The 16,704-nt window shown below is 45.5% G+C and overlaps 1 protein-coding gene across 1 annotated transcript; it reads left to right on the forward strand.

Annotated features, from left to right (window-relative positions):
* Positions 1–322: 322 nt before the first annotated feature.
* Serping1 (serpin family G member 1) lies at positions 323–10,622 on the forward strand. Its single transcript, XM_028763001.1, has 8 exons — positions 323–384; positions 871–948; positions 2,393–2,912; positions 4,294–4,428; positions 5,357–5,560; positions 5,747–5,883; positions 8,042–8,261; positions 10,144–10,622. Exons 2-8 carry the CDS (start codon positions 895–897, stop codon positions 10,395–10,397), a joined length of 1,524 nt encoding a protein of 507 aa, XP_028618834.1. The 5' UTR covers positions 323–384; positions 871–894; the 3' UTR covers positions 10,398–10,622.
* The last annotated feature ends 6,082 nt before the right edge of the window (positions 10,623–16,704 follow it).

A 16,704-nucleotide genomic window follows, 5' to 3' on the forward strand; every position in this document is an offset into this window, starting at 1 on the left:
CTATCACGTGGCCTATTCCCAAAGGCTTGCTTTACCTATTAATCTTAAAAAGCTCATCCCTTGTCAAACTCTGGGCCCGTTTTGTGTTTCTTCTGCCTTTATCTTGATCCAAGAAACGCTAAGATCGCTAAGAACTACCCCACTCCAGGGGGGACTCCAGGCTAACCTCGTACACTGGCCCACAGTTCCAGACTCGGTCTGATCCATCCCATCCTGATTTACAGGAACTCACACTAGCAATCAATCATCCTTAATTTTTAACTGGGCTGTGTCCTGCAGCAGCCAATAGCTGAGACTGCCCCCCACACCCCACCCTCACTGACCCTCTGCGGCTGTCCTCTCAGTCTGCCCTGAAGCTGCTTAGTGACCAAGAACTTGGACCAGGTTTGGTAATGGGGCCTTTGGGAAGAACACACGTTAAAGAGGGCTTGGCAGAGAGCTCTCCAGCCTCCTTCTCCCCTACTGTCCAGTTTGTTACTTCTGCAGTTTCCATAGGCTTGCTTCTACTTGAGCCTTCTGCCTCTTCTTCCTCCTCCCCTCCCTCAAAGTTGTGCTGCCCAGCTTGCCCTGGCCCTCCTCCTGCTGCCTCTGGCTTATTGTTTAGTTAAGCGGACCAGGGAGATTGAACAGATGGGCAGAGACCTGGGCCTGAAGGGAGAGAAGGGCCAGCCGGTGCCGGGAAAGGGAAGCGGTTTGGGGAAAACAAAACAGAGGGCGGAGCCAGGGAGAAGGTTGCCCCAGAGGGAGGAGGAGAGAACACACCAAGGAAGGGTCGAGGCCTAGAATGGAATGGGGGCGGGACCGGGGATGGGGTGGACCCCCTGAGCTTCTAGGCTCCGCGCCTGGCTCTGAAGCTAACTGGCTTCGTAGGACGCAGCTGACATCGCTGCCCAGATGGCCTCCAGGCTGACCCCACTGACCCTCCTGCTGCTGCTGCTGCTGGGTGGGGTAAGTGGTCCCTCTATGAGGAGGTGGGGTGGGGGTAGGAGTGAGAATTAACCCTTCAGGCCTTGACGTAGGAGGGAAGCCTCTCCTGGGAATCTTAAGTTCGAGCCTTGAACTAGCGTTAGACCAGGGACTGGAGGGACTGGGTTGGATATTGGAAAGTACCTTAGCTGAATGACCTTGGGCAGGACCTTTTTCAGGCTTCCTTAACCCAATATCTACATATTTACAAGAAGCTGTTTTCTTGTAAGTATTTACTTGTTTTGACTCACGTGCTAGGCTAGTGCATTTGCGAGCCTTATTTCAGGACTGTGAATTTTTTCCAAGAGTGGATGCAGTGGAGCAGTGGGAACTGAAAACAATTTAGTATTCCGAAAGGGAAGGAAGAGATGGTGGGGACTAGGTACAGTAGTCTAGTAGGACAGGGATAACAAGTAAACTCATGAAAACAGCTTCCGGTGGATGATCAGTGGAATATGCTGGAAGCTGGCATCTTGGGTGACACTGAGGAGTTAGCACATAATGTCTGGTTAAGCAAGGGATCTGGATTTTCCACAGAAGGAGAATACATAGGCTCTACTCAGCCCATCAGCCGGGCTTAGATGGGTTCATAGAAGACAAGATGAAGAACAAGCCCGAAGTTGTAAAAAACAGACACCCTCCACCCCGACCCGCCATGCTGTTGTGACAGGCTCTTCTAAGCTAGGGACTGTGGAAATACGGTTGCAAGGAAGAAGGCTAGCAGATGGACCCAGACCCACACCAAGGTTATCAACAGTGTGGTCCCAGTAGTCTAGTAGGACAGGGATAACAAGTAAACTCATGAAAACAGCTTCCGGTGGATGATCAGTGGAATATGCTGGAAGCTGGCATCTTGGGTGACACTGAGGAGTTAGCACATAATCTCTGATTAAGCAAGGGATCTGGATTTTCCACAGTTTCCTTTCCAATTCTGAATACACTGCTACATAAGAAGATCCTCCTCTCCCCAAATGCCCAGAAGACTGTGGTTACAGGTTGGGCCACTGTGCCTAGTCCCCACCATCTCTTCCTTCCCTTTCGGAATACTAAATTGTTTTCAGTTCCCACTGCTCCACTGCATCCACTCTTGGAAAACATTCACAGTCCTGAAATAAGGCTCGCAAATGCACTAGCCTAGCACGTGAGTCAAAACAAGTAAATACTTACAAGAAAACAGCTTCTTCCCTGGCAGTCACTGAACACAGATAACTGATAACCAAAATCAGAATTGCCTCATGTCTCCTGCAGAGAATTCCCCCCAGCATTGCCTGTTTCTGAAGGAACTGTGGGAGTGGTCCAAGGTTTCACCTGCCAGGTTGTACCAGAAGCAACTGGTACCATATGTCCCCAGTCTTCTCTTCTTGCTTGGAATGGTTGAGGGAGCTATGGCTCACCAGGAAATGAAACACTGTTTCTTGAACCACAGGATAGAGCCTTCTCAGATTCCGAAGCCACCAGCCACAGCAACCAGGATCCACTGGTGGCTCAAGAGAAAAGCAGAGACAGCTTCCCTGAAAGAGATGGCTTCTGGAGTCCCAATGAGCCCACAATACAGTCAACAACCAGTGTATCCACCAAAATAACAAATGACACCGCCATGGATAAAGTAGCCAACAAGTCCCTCATCCAGCCAACTGCTCAACTACCCATGGATTCTCCCATCCAGTCCCCTCTGAACTCTTCCAGCCAGTCCCTTCTGAACTCTTCCAGCCAGCCCTCCACAACCTCAGATCCTCCCACCCAGGCTCCTACTGAACCCTTCTGCCCAGAGCCACTTGCTTGGTGCTCTGATTCAGACAGAGACTCCTCAGAGGCTCTGCTCTCGGAGGCTTTGACAGATTTCTCTGTGAAGCTCTACCACGCCATCTCAGCTAGCAAGAGTGCTGAGACCAACATGGCCTTTTCCCCATTCAGCATTGCCAGCCTCCTCACACAGGTTCTTCTTGGTAAGACTCTGACTTCTGTCTAGGCTGTAAGCCGGACCCTTTTATAGGGATCACCAACCACAGACCCACTGGGAAGCTGTGTCTCTGGAAAGAAGCTGTAAAATGGGCTACATGATAGGGGTGGTAGGCTTTCATTCTTGAACATTGTTTCATTTAACAATGATTTAATTAGGTACTATTACTTATATTTTTGGTTGTGAGCCCCGCCTTTAATGGCTGAGCCATCTCTCCAACCTGTACAATTACTTATAAACTAAACCCCTACAGACTCACTAATAACATATAAAATAAGGTCCCAGTCACCAGTCATGGTTCAAAGCAATGGAAGGTGATAAGAGAGGTGAAACCACCAGAGATAGACCTAAGATAGAATCGTGGTGATGCACTTTCTAGCTATGCAACCATGGACAGTTCACTTAACCTCTCTTGACTCTGGCTTATTACCTGTTAAGTAGGGAGGTAAAACGCCTTCTGCCTTCAGGAGAGTGATTCAGCTGGGAAAAGGCAATAACAAAATTACCACAGGCAGTGGAGAGATGATGGGGGAGGCGGAGGGGAAGGTGTGACACTCCTCATTCGACAGCAAAGAAAATTCCAGAACGGCTTTTAGAAACTACACATACAAGATTCCTTCTTTTGACATCCCCAAGTCCTAATGTCCCACCGTAGTAGCACCCAACTCTCCAGACTGTCCTCCTCAGACATTCTCAAAGTCTCTTGGGAGGTCCTTTCTATTCAGTTGGTTTCAATACATAAATTTTAGTTCAAATCCTGCATTCATCTTTCATTTATTAGCTCTGTGGCTTTAGATACATTAATAACATAATCCCTGAAACTTTAGGGTCCTCCTCTATATAACAGGCACGTGAGTATCCTATGTAAAAGGCTTGGTGACAGTTTAATAAGGTAGCATAGGAGAGGTATTAGAATACCTGGAAGAGAAGAACTGCTCTTGACAAATTTTAGTTGTTATAGCAGAGAAGACGTGTGCAATAAGTGCTTAATAATGAATAGCGTCCATCCTTTTTTATAATAGTGATCAGATGCTTCTGCTTGTAGGATGACCCTTTGTAAATCCGAACCATCTAAATCAAAGTTAACGTGGAAGTAGCTAGAAAGATGGGTGGGATTCACAAAGGTAGAAAACCAGGGAAGGAGAATATTTGAAGCCCTGGAAAAGTCTGGTGGGACCACTCAAGACTGCCCACTACCTTCTTCCAGGCACATGAACTGTCTTCCAGAATATAGTTCTGATGCTCTGAGACCCCCCAACATAGCAAAAACCACCCTGCATTCTAGCCAGTCCTCAGCCCCAGTCTCACATAGTAGTTCTCCCATTCCTCCCCCAAGTAACCTCATCTCTCTCTGTCCTCTGTTGCAGGGGCTGGAGACAGCACAAAGAGCAACTTGGAGAAAATCCTTTCCTACCCCGAGGATTTTGCCTGTGTCCACCAGGCTTTAAAGGACTTTTCATCCAAAGGTGTCACTTCTGTGTCTCAGATTTTCCACAGCCCAGGTGAGTGTCCAGGGCAGATAGTGTGGATGATTTTGGAAAAGAAAACCGGGAAACAACATGAGAACCTTACTGGGGATGACTACAAGCAGATGAGGGCCTCAGCAGGAGTTTCATTCAGGTGGATCCAGGAGCTGGACTGTTCTTCCCATAAGATCTGGGTAAATCATTTGCATTCTTTAGCACAAGAAATCCCTATGTATCCATTAACAGCAGGGCTAGAGGTTAAAGGTTCTGGGTTTTTAGGCTGTGTGAAGCACAAGCAAAGCCTAGGGTTTTGATCTGTTTTGATCAAATTTGTCTCTGATCAAATATATTGATCTATTTAGTTCAGCAAAGCAGTCTACTATTTCAAGAACTCACATTTCCTCCAGTAGACTTGGGCTGTGAGAGCAAAGGTTAGGAAGTCTGGTCATGAACTTTCACTGAGGCCTGGAAGTAGGGTTTATTCCTGCTGAATAAGGAAAGAAAGAGGGGAAAGTTAACTGTAAGCTGTACCATAGAAGGTGGTCTAGCCAAACGCCGGTCTGCAGCAGCAGGACTGTGGAGGAGTGGCTCTGTGGCTCTCAGTTCCCAGTTTGTTTTCTTGAGCCAATTTGTGCATCTATAATAGAGGAGCAGGCTGGACCATGCTCCAGTATTTTGTCATCATTGGAGCGAGCAAGAAGAACCATGGAAACCTGGACAAATATGATGGTCTTTAATCCCTGCACTCTGAAGGCAGATCTCTGTGAGTTCAGGGCCAGTCTGGTCTATGTGAGTTCTAGGCTAGCCAGAGCTACATAGTGTACCCATTTCAGAACAAAATAATAATAAGGAAGTAGCAAAACCAGAACCTATGGGAAGTGTGTTCGCTCTCATTCTTGCCCTTTGAAGGAGGGTAGGACTGCTCGGAGGACTCACACTTTCCCTGCCATGTCCTGCCCCTCAGATCTGGCCATAAGGGATGCCTATGTGAATGCCTCTCAGAGCCTGTATGGAAGCAGCCCCAGAGTCTTGGGCCCAGACAGCGATGCTAACTTAGAACTCATCAACACCTGGGTGGCCGAGAACACCAACCACAAGATCAGTAAACTGCTAGACAGCCTGCCCTCCGACACTCGCCTCGTCCTTCTCAATGCTGTCTACTTGAGTGGTAAGGGAAACACCAGGCAGGTAGTGTGCATAACGCGGTTCTGCCTCCCCTCCTGTCTTCACATGCCACCAGGCTCAGAGTTCCACAGCCACATTCCCATGTGACTGACGGTCCTACCCTTCCCTAACAGGCCCTTCAACATCCATCTGTCCCTACCTACATTACAGCCGCCCTTTCTTCCTTTAGCCAAGTGGAAGAAAAAATTTGAGCAAAAAAAAATGATGGCACCTTTTCTCTACAAGAACTCTTTGATTAAAGTGCCCATGATGAATAGCAAAAAGTACCCTGTGGCCCATTTCAGTGACCAGACTTTGAAGGCCAAGGTAAGTTTTGGGCTCATTGTGGTCCTGCTTCAAACCTGAGTGTCCTGGCTTCCTTTCTGTAGTGACTTCCTTCCTCCTGGTCATTATGAGATGCCTGATTGCAAATTCCCCATTTCTGCTTCTTCTGTCCGCTAGCCCTGCCCTCTTTTCTCCTTCTCCTCTCTCTAGTTTTGGCCAAGGCAGGGAATTTTAGGCTGGAAGACATGAGCCTAGACATGATTCTAAAGCTTCTTCATTCATCTCTACTGCATCAAATGGCAAACAGTGAGTCGTGTTTTAATTCTGTGTATCTCTCTCTCTCTTAGCAGCCAGCACGCTGGGTAGACTGATAGCTTGCCAAGTCCTCTGTGTGTATATACTTGTTGTACAATATTCGTATGCACTTGTAGGTGTATAACTGGATATGTGCAGATATGTATTTTATATATATATATATATATATATATATGTATTAATTTTTTGGTTGTGTTTTGGGTTTTGTTTATTGTTTTTTTTTTTCCAAGATAGGTTTTTTTCAGTATAGCTCTGGCTGTTTTGGAACTCATTCTGTAGACCAGAATGGCCTCAAATTTGGAGGTCTGTCTGCTTCTGCCTCTTGAGTGCTGGGCTTAAAGATGTGTACCACCAGACCAGGCTGAATTAAGTTCCTTATCAGAAATTGAGCAGTATAATTCTAGTGGGGAGAAAGAGAGAAAAGACAGAATATGGAGCCCAAGCTGCGTTTGGCAGTGCATGCCTTTAATCCAGCACTTGGGAGGAGAGGCAAATGGTTTTCTGTCAGTTCATGGTCAACCTACTCTATATATCAAGTTCCAGAACAGCCAGAGCTATATAATAGAGAGTTCCTGTCTAAAAGAGGAGAAGGAGGAAGAGGAGGGGGAAGAGGAAGAGGAAGAAGAGGAAGAAGAAGAAGAGGAAGAAGAAGAAGAGGAGAAGGAGAAGTAGCCCAAAAGATTTTAGTTAGTAAATTCTCCAATGCCCAGTACCTAAGTATTTCTGCCTTGCTAGAACTGCAAGACTCAGATCTCTAGGATAGGAAGCAATGTCTCAACACTGAACATAAGGAAAACACAGCTTCTAGCATAGCTATCCTGGTTTCCACCTTGGGAGATTTCTAGGTCCCTTTACACTCAGGTGTATGTCTATCAGTGTCTCAGAGGGAAGGATTTTGAGCCAGCTTCCAATATCCATGGGTGGTGCATCCATGATTTTAAAGAACTATCAATAGAAAACATTTGGAGAAAAAACTATACTGAACACACCCAAACTTTTTTCTTGTCATTATTCCCTAAACAATACAGTATACAACTATTTACATGGCAGATTTGTTTTTGGTGTTAAAACTAATCTAGGAATAATTGGAAATATAAAGGAAACAGGGCTTAAATAAACTACATCTCAAGCTCATTTGGTAGACTGCTTGCCAGGCCTACACAAAGCTGTGGGTTTGATCCTTGGCTCCTCATGAAACTGGGTATGGTGGTGTATACCAGTAATTCTGGCACATAGGAGGTTAAAACAGGAGGATCCTAAGTTCAGGGTCAGGTGAGGAGTGGTGGTGCAAGCCTTTAATAGCAGAACCGGGGAGGCAGAGGCAGGCGGATCTCTGAGTTCCAGGCCAGCCTAGTCTACAAAGCAAGTTCCAGGACAGCCAGGGCTACACAGAGAAACCGTGTCTTGAAAAACCTAAAGAGAGAGAGAGAGGAAGAAAGAGAGAGAGAAGTAGTAGTTCGGAGTCATCCTCTTTTTGAACCCATCCTGGATTGCATAAAATCTTATGAATGAATGAATGAGTGAATGAATGAATGAATGAATGAAGAGAGATGGAGGGAGGGAAAGGAAGGGGGAGGGAAGCAGGGAGAAAGGGGGAGGGAAAGAAGGAAGGAAGGAAGAGAAGATGGGAAAGAAGGAATTAAAAGACAAATCCCTTCCCTATTATTACATAGCTAGCCAGGGTATGATCCAAAACTTGTGCTTATTCTTTGGGCTCTCACCAGGACCAGCATGCTTCAGTCAGATTGACTGAAATCCCCATTCATGGCACAGGATGGTAGTCGGTGTAGCTGCGGCATTTTGAAACAGTATACACTAAAAGACAGTCTTGAGGCACAGGAGGCAGGGCAAGAAGAGCTAATAAGGTGTACCTCGTACTCTCTAGGTGGGACAACTGGAGCTCTCACACAACCTGAGCTTTGTGATCATGGTACCCCAGAGCCCGAAGCAGCAACTTGAAGAAATGGAAGAGGCGCTCAACCCCACCGTCTTCAAGGCCATCATGAGGAAGCTGGAGCTGTCCAAATACCAGCCCACGTACCTGATGATCCCTCGTATCAAAATAAAGAGCAGCCAAGACATGCTGTCCGTCATGGAGAAACTGGGTGAGCCCTGGCCGCCTGCGGTTACTCCGTGGTCATGAGGAGAAGCAGGAAAGGTGGTGCTAAAATGTGGCTGTCATTCTACAGGTCTTTTTATTCCTCATCCTTAACATGAGTTTACGCCGCAGCTATGTAAGTTAAAGGGACAGGGGTTTTATCCCATGAGGCCAGAGAAAGCTGAAAGGCCAAAATCGTGTGTGACTTACCAAAAGTTTGCCTGACTTTCCCTTGAACTAGTTGGAGTCAAGGCACAATGGCAGTCCAGATGTTCAGATCTCTGGAACATTTCTCCTCTGGCTCACTGAGCCATGTGACCCAGATGGCCTGCAGACAATTCACTACCCCAGCCATACTCACTACTCAACCACCTCACAGGCTAAGCTCAAATCCGTCAAGAGATGACCGTTTAGGGGCTCTGAGTTCTAGGGAGACTTTAGAAGCACCATTTTAGTTTTTCGGTTTTTTCCCCCAGTGACTGGGAGATTTAATATTATTTAACTTTTTATTGATTCTTTGTGAATTTCACATCATACACCCTAACCCAACTTGTCTCCCCATTCTTCCATATCCACCTTCTACTCTTGTGACCTCCCCCACAAAAAGAAAACAAACAATCAATCAAAAAATCTCACCATGGAAGCTGTAGTATACCACGGTGTGTCACACAGTACACCCCATTGCCCAAATTGCCCCATGTGCCCATTGCACAGCTTTACTAGCAAATGTTCATTGCAGTGAGTCATTGGTCTGGTTCAGGGCCTCTGGCTTCTGCTACACAATCTATACCAGATCCTCACCAAGTTGCTGGGTGTTGTGCAGAGATACTGCACCTTTGATTCTGCAGGATCAGCCCTTTCATGAACTCCAGAAGTTCATAGATGGGGTAGATGTTGGAGTGAGCAATGCAAAGCCCTGGATCTGGGCCTGCTTGGTAGCTGAGTTGATCATCAGGACAGCTCTTCTACACCCAGGCCATCAGGGGCCAGCTCTCCAGAACCCAAGCTACCTGGGCCAGCAATCCAGCACTGCCTGGCAAGGAGTAGCTCACCGCCTCTCACACAAGCACCATTTTCTAGGCTTTAACTTCATCCTTCACTAGATTGGTCATTCATTTCCTGTTCTGACACTTGACCACCTATTATATATCACCTGACTTTCTAGAATCAGGATACAAAACCAAATAATAGACTAAAAGATATGCCTAGCACTCCTACTTGTGAGGAATTAAAAGGGCTTTAGGAACAGGGATCAAAAAACAGACATTGACCTAGCTGGTGGTGGCACACACCTTTAATCCTAACACTCAGGAGGCAGACTCAGGCAGATCTCTGTGGGTTCAAGGCCAGCCTGGTCTACATAGTAAGTTCCAGGACAGCCAAGGCTACATGGTGAAACCTAGTCTTGAAAACAAAACAAAATAAAAAACAAATATTAAAACAAAATGTTTTGATATTTTAAATATTTAAAATGGCGCCTCTGCTGCTAAGGAAATGCTAGGGATTTGGGGGCTCTTTGTCAGGAATTTAGGACAGAGACCAGTATATATTTATGACTTATGACTTCACAGCATTACACCCTCCTGTGATCTCATTTTATAGCATATTACCCATCTCTGTTTTCCAAAGTCCTTTTAAAAGCAGTGATGTCATTGCTTCAGGGGAGAGTAGATGGTAGGCAGAGAGTGAGGCCTCTCATCTCTTGAGAGTGGCGGTTGAGCCTCCTGGCAGGGGATCCCACTGACAAGCTCAGAAGGCATGATGTAGAATCTGAGGAGGAAGAAACTATGGGAATTTGAGACTAACCCAGGAAACTAAGAGCAGAATCTCCACCCGCCAAAAGTTCCCTTCTGATGTCTGATTTTGTTTTTCTCTTGGTTTTGCCCTAGAATTCTTTGACTTCTCTACCGATCTCAACCTGTGTGGGCTGACCGAGGACCCGTATCTTGAGGTGTCTGCCATGAAACATGAGACGGTGCTGGAACTGACAGAGACAGGCGTAGAAGCAGCTGCAGCTTCTGCCATCTCCGTGGCCCGAAACTTACTCATCTTTGAGGTGAAGCAACCATTCCTCTTCCTGCTCTGGGACCAGCAACACAAGTTCCCAGTCTTCATGGGCCGCGTATATGACCCCAGGGCCTGACAGAGGCAGGAATCGGGCTTGAGTAAATAGTGCTCCCCAGGCTTCTGCTCATCCGGTTATTTCCTTGCCACTGCCTGCCCTAGCCACTTCCAGCCTTAGGAACTGGCAGACGGAACTGTTTCCATCCACCAACTCCCAGGCTCTCGACCACTTTTTTTGCAGTTTTATGGTTTAAGCTTATCAAACTCTACAAATAAAGCTTGCAGACATTTTCTTCTCTCACTAGCCTCTGTGTACTAGTCACCTCAATACCAGAAAACAAGAATTACCATGCTTCCTGCATCAGCTACGTGTAATAAGCCATTCTATACTTAGTGGCTTAAAGTCCCCAATGTCTTGCTGATCTGCCTAGCTGAGTTTTCTTGGGCGTATAAACAAACGCATCTTCCACAGTGAGCAGGTTGGTTGGGGGATGACTGGTCTTTGATGGTTGTCTTAGTTTATTGTTGTCTTGGTTTTATTGCTGTGAAGAGACACCATGACCACAGAAACTCTTATAAAGGAAAACATTTAATTGGAGCAGGCATACAGTTTCAGAGGTTTAGTCCATTACTGTCAGGGCAGAAAGCATGGCAGCTTGCAGGCAGACATGGTGCTGGTAAAGATGAGAGTTCTACATCTTGATCTGCAGGTGGCAGCTAAAAACTGTGTGCCTCTACGTCTGGACTTAAGCATCTGAGACCTCAAAGCCCACACCCAAAAGTTACACACTTCCTCCAACAAGGCCACACCTACTCCAACAAGGCTATATACCTCCTAATAGTGCCACTCCCTATGGGCCAAGCGTTCAGACACATGAGTCTATAGGGGCCATACCTATTCAAACCACCACAATGGTCTTGGGTGGCACTTTTGGCATTCTTCTGCATGTCTCCTATGTCCTGCCACCAGGATGACCTATGTTCTAAGAACAAAGCCTCCTCCTCTCTGTCTGCCTATATCAAGTTTACTATTTTCTCATCAACCACCAACACAGTAAAATTTAGATTTAGAGTGAGAAACCACTACAAGGTTAGAGGGTAGAGAGCCATTAATTGAGGACCACAAATGCAGTGTATATGCCACAGTCCTTATCCTGATTATTTGCTTCCCCACCCCACCCCTCACACACACATATAAGTATCAATAGGCACTGGAAATGGCTCAGTGGTTAAGAGCACTTGCTGTCCTTCCAGAGGATCTGGATTCAGTTCCCAGCATCCACAGCAACTCACAATCGTTTGCAATTTCAGTTCCACCTGACACCCTTCCCCCTCCACAAGTACTAGGTATGCACACGGTGTACTGACCTAAATGCAGACAAAACACTGACACACTAAACCTATAAGATAAATAAATTTAAAAATGAAACAGTAACAGTAGTAGTGAACATGGTGGGAATAATTGTAGGCATTCTGCTAAGAGTTTTGCAGACATTTAATTGCCGTAATAACTTTGTATGACTAACTCAGGCTCTTTGAAGTCTTTTATAAAAGGTTTTCTTCTGGGCACGGTGGCACAAACCTGTAATTCAAACATTCTGGAGCAGTGGTTCTCAACCTTCCTAATGCGGTGACCCCAACCATAAAATTAGTTTCACTGCTTCTTTATAACTGGAATTTTGCTACTCTTGTGAATTGTAGTGCAAATATTTATGTTTTCTGATGGTCTTAGGCAACCCCCACCAAATGGTCATTCGACATCCCGACCCAAAGGGGTTGTGACCCATAGGTTGAGATCTATTGCTCTGGGGGTTAAGGAAGGAGGAAACATAAATTGGAAGATAGCCTGGTATAACAAGACTGCTCCCAAAAAAGCTTTTTCTATCTTTGCCTCCAAATTCGTTTTTCCTTATTGTGGGCTATATCCATGAACTCACTGACACCTCAGCCCTGACCTCTCCTGTCTCCCTTCTCCCTTCTCCCTCCTCAGCCCATCTCTCTGTCCCTGCCTCATCTCCCTGTCTCTATTTCTCCCCACCCCTCAATATCTCTCACATTCTCTCCTCCCTGTCTTCCTCATCTCTCTTACTGAAGGCACATCCAACTCAGATGTGCAGACCATCATTCCTTGATTTAACCCATCAGCTTCTCTTGCTGATGAGGTGAACGATCCAGACTCCAGCCTCATCACAGTCTCCCCTCCCCAGCTCTGTCCACACACACACACTTCAGACCCTCAAGTTCCCATCCACGACTAGCCCAGAGGTAAGTGTACTCCCTGAGCCGTCGAACTTCAGACACTATCTAAGCATCTTCCAGACATGGTGAAGATTTAATTTTCAAAAGGAGTTATCCCAAAGGTCAAGCCTGGCTGCTTGATGTACTTTTAGGTTGGGGAATCTCCCTGCAGGCTAGCAGATGGCCAGGAAACAGATTCCAAGAGCTGATACCCCACATTCTAAGAACTTCTGTCTTCCCTATCCCTCCCTCCCAGAAAATCTTGTATAAGAAGCTGAGACACTTGGGAAGTAGGTAACAGAGTAAAATGTCACCTAACCTAACTGTACACAAGCATGAAGCTCTTGGGCCTTTCTCCAAGGTACTGAGTAAGAGAGCCAGGCTCATGGCTAAATACAGGATGTGAGGTTGCCCAAGCTTCTAATAACCCTTGGCAGGATAAACTTAGCATGGATTCTGGTAGCTGTCTTGTTACTTTTCTATTGCCCTGATAAAACACCATGACCAAGGCTACTTTTGGGCTGGGGGGAGGTCACAGTTCCAGAGAGTAAGAGTCCATGACCATCAGGATAGGGAACAGAATGCCAGGCAGGCGTGGCACTGGAGCAGTAGCTGAGAGCTTAAGTCTGATCCACAAGCATGAGGGATGGAAAGAGAGGCAGAGAGACAGACACACAGAGTGACAGACAGATAGAGAGACAGAGAGACAGACAGAGAACTGGCTGGAAATAATACAGGCTTTATAAACATCAAAGCCAACCCCCAGTGACACACCTCTTCCAACAAGGCCACACCTCCTAATCCTCCCCAAACAGTTTTACTAACTGAGGACTAATTGTTCAAACATAAGAGCCTATGGGGGCCATTCTCATTCAAACCATCACAGTTGCCAAGAGATTTATTCCTGAAAGCCGGAACTTTGGTTCCTGTAATTTTCTGGTTTGTGCATGTTCTGCCTGAAGTCAAAGCATCCTTAGTGGGAGAGGAGAGGAGATGGAGCAAAAGTCATAGCTTGTCCTTTTCCTTGATATTCACCTGCTGTGGCTCTGTTCTGGTCCTCAGGCTTCCCTCCAGTTTCTGACTCCTCATGCAGACTAGGCAAAACCAAGCAAAGCCTCATTGAATCAAGAAAAGCTGATTCTTCACTGTAGCTTGTCTTCCAGTCAAGACCAAGAACCAAATAAGTCACCTCAACTTGTCCAAGACCATGGAAAGATCACGTTTCATTGTCTACATGCCCTTCTTTCTGTACCTGTGTGGACTATGTGTGGAGGTTTGACCTTGCTGGCTTACATAACCTCTTGCACACATTTTGAGACATGATGATGAGGAATCACATGGCCAACTGTTCCATGTCATCTCATTTTTGTAGAAGCCACTCTGTTTGTTTGGTTTTTTTTTTTCAAACAGAGGTAGCAGACATTCTAGAAAACAAACAGGTATTCAAGGTCTTTCCTTTTTGGTTGTTTGGTTGGTTGTTTGTTTGGTTGGTTAGTTTTGGTTCGTTTGAGACAGGGTTTCTCTGTGTAGCCCAGGCTGTCCTAGAACTCACTCTATAGATCAGGATGACCTTGAACCAGAGATCCACCTGTCTCTGGCTCCCATGCCCTGGGATTAAAGGTGTGTGCCACCACCATTTGGCTACAAGGCCTGTGGAATGTGAAGCTAGGAAGAAATATAACATCACTCCTGCTTAATTACATTGATCAGTTAGTGGACAAACCAGCTCAAATTCAAGATAAAAGGACAGAATCTCTACCTCTTAAAGACAAGACTCTCAAAGTCACTCTGCAAAGAGTGTGGATGTAAGAATGTACGAATCACTCTGGGCACATTTCCAGTCTAAATGGTTGTACGTATTTGTACAGAGACTTTTAGCAACTCTCCCTTGCAAGCTGTTGCTCTGAGCTTTTCCTTAGGAAAACCAAAAGGATGGCTTAGCCCCTGAAAGTGCAGAGGGAACCAACTTTCAAAAGTTGTTCTGTGTCCTATACAACACACACACACACATACCCACAAAACACACACACACACAAACCACACATACATACCCTGTAGACATACAATTTTTGCAATCTATTTTTAGTAAGGGTTCAACCTCTCCTATAGCCCATAACCCAGCAGAGGTAGTGGAAGAGAAAAGTTATTAGGATATGGGGGATCTGTTCAGCAATAATTCTTTGGGAACAAGCTTGATCTTCTTTGGCAGCAGTTCAGTCCTGTAGCAAGCATCAAATGTGACTCAGAAGCTGCAGACCAGTCCTCTAGGCAGGCAGACACCAGCCAGCTGTAGTCCAGTCCAGAAGAAACTGCCAGGCTCACCAACCGGCCTGAGGTGAGGACTCAGAAGCAACAAGCCCTGGGCAAGTTTCTCTCAATGTCAGCATTATCACAAGTTGAGCTCAACAACTCTGTGTAAGGCAAACCAATACATATGTGCCTTTAACGAAGAATAGTAAGGCAGAGCAAAGCAAACCAAAGCTCAGTGCTTGTCTCCCACTGTCTGTGGGGTCATATTTATACTCTTTCAAGTGTCCTTTCACATGTCTGCTATATCCAAACATCCTTTCACCTGTGTCTGCTTCAGGAAAACAGTCTTTCACTTGTTTGCTTTAGGAAGACATCCTATCACCTGGGTGCCTCAGCAAAACATCATTTAACATAGCTAACTTTCCAAAGAACTAGAAGTTTTCACTTCAATACCCTGTCACATATACACATATACCACACACGCACACACACACACACATACACACACAAAAAAAAACTAAAATGAGCCAGATGAGATAGCACACACTTGTAGTCCCAGCACCCAGGAGGCAGAAGCAGACAGATCTCTGTGAGTCTGGTCTACAAAATGAGTCCAGGACAGCCAGGACTCTGTTATACAGAGAAACCCTGTCTAAAAGCAAAACAAAACACACACACACACACACACACACACACACACACACAAAACACTCAAATGAATTAAGTAAAGACATTTTGTTGACATCATAATAATAGGAAAAGATTTGTTGCCTGCAGCTGTAGGACGATTGCTTTGACTTTTCTTCTGCTGACTCTGTGACATCCTTAATCCCAGTTCCAGCAACACATGTATTTTTGAAAAAGACAGAGGGTTTCAGAGAAAGACATACACTCCTAAAATATCCACTCTGAAGCCATTCTTTAGGGCAGACAGGGTCTTATAAGTCAGCAAACCTATTCCTATGATCCTGTCTGTCCCCTACGAAGCACCTGTGTGAAATTCTAATAGACCAGTTGATTGTGGTTTCTGTACAATAAGCATTTCTACCACATGATGGCGCTATTGAAGCTTTGTCTTGCATAGCCACGTGGACATTACCCTTGAATTTTGGTTGGTCCAGACTAATTTCCTTTTCTCTTCTTTCAAATATGAAAAATCTCAGGAATTTGCATGCAGTTTTTATATGGGGCCATGACAATCTTTGTGTAGTTCTCTTCTGTTTTGTTTTTACTGTGTATGGGTGTTTTGCCTTTATGCATATATGTCTGTGTACCACATGTGTCCCTGGCGACCACAGAGACCAAAAGAGGGTGTTAGATTGAAGAACCAGCCTGCCTTCATCCTAGGCTTAAAAACCATCTTATTGTAAAGGTAAACTAGATTCATTCCTGTTTATGATTAAGCTGTTTTTCGTGGATTGGGCTATGCCCCATCTGTAACCTTAACTACAAATGGTTCTTTACTGCCTGTTTCAAGAATGGGAGTCATGTCTTTGTTTCAAAAAGTTAATCATCGTTTTGCAACCCTATCTTTGTTTAAACCAGGTTGTTATGGCTACGTTGTCATGACTACCTGTTGTTACGACCACCTTGCAGTCATGCTTTTGTTTCCGGAGGGCATTATAACTAGCTAGTTATGCTTAAATTCTGCTCCTGTAATCCCGCCCATTTTGCTTGCCAAATTCCCATTTGGAAATCCCCTACCCCTAAACCATAAAAATCTTGTCTTCCTCATATCCAATACTGACCTCTCAAACCCTGTCTGGGGGGAAAGCAGCCCATGTACACTAATAAAAAGCTTGTTTTAATTAATTGCTTGCTTTAATGAATTTGGCCACGATAGTCACAGAACTGGAGTCACAGACAGTGTGTGCTTCCCTGTGGGGGCTTGAAAGGAA

The sequence above is a fragment of the Grammomys surdaster genome, unplaced genomic scaffold (genome assembly GCF_004785775.1).
Source record: "Grammomys surdaster isolate TR1022 unplaced genomic scaffold, NIH_TR_1.0 136, whole genome shotgun sequence".
In the NCBI taxonomy this organism is placed as follows: Eukaryota; Metazoa; Chordata; class Mammalia; order Rodentia; family Muridae; genus Grammomys; species Grammomys surdaster.

Excerpts from the sequence above, each read along its gene's own strand:
- Serping1 (XM_028763001.1), top strand. The coding sequence starts at position 895 with ATGGCCTCCAGGCTGACCCCACTGACCCTCCTGCTGCTGCTGCTGCTG. Across the intron at positions 949-2,392 it reads TGCTGCTGCTGCTGGGTGGG|GATAGAGCCTTCTCAGATTC; the intron begins GTAAGTGGTCCC and ends CTTGAACCACAG. Across the intron at positions 5,884-8,041 it reads ACCAGACTTTGAAGGCCAAG|GTGGGACAACTGGAGCTCTC; the intron begins GTAAGTTTTGGG and ends CGTACTCTCTAG.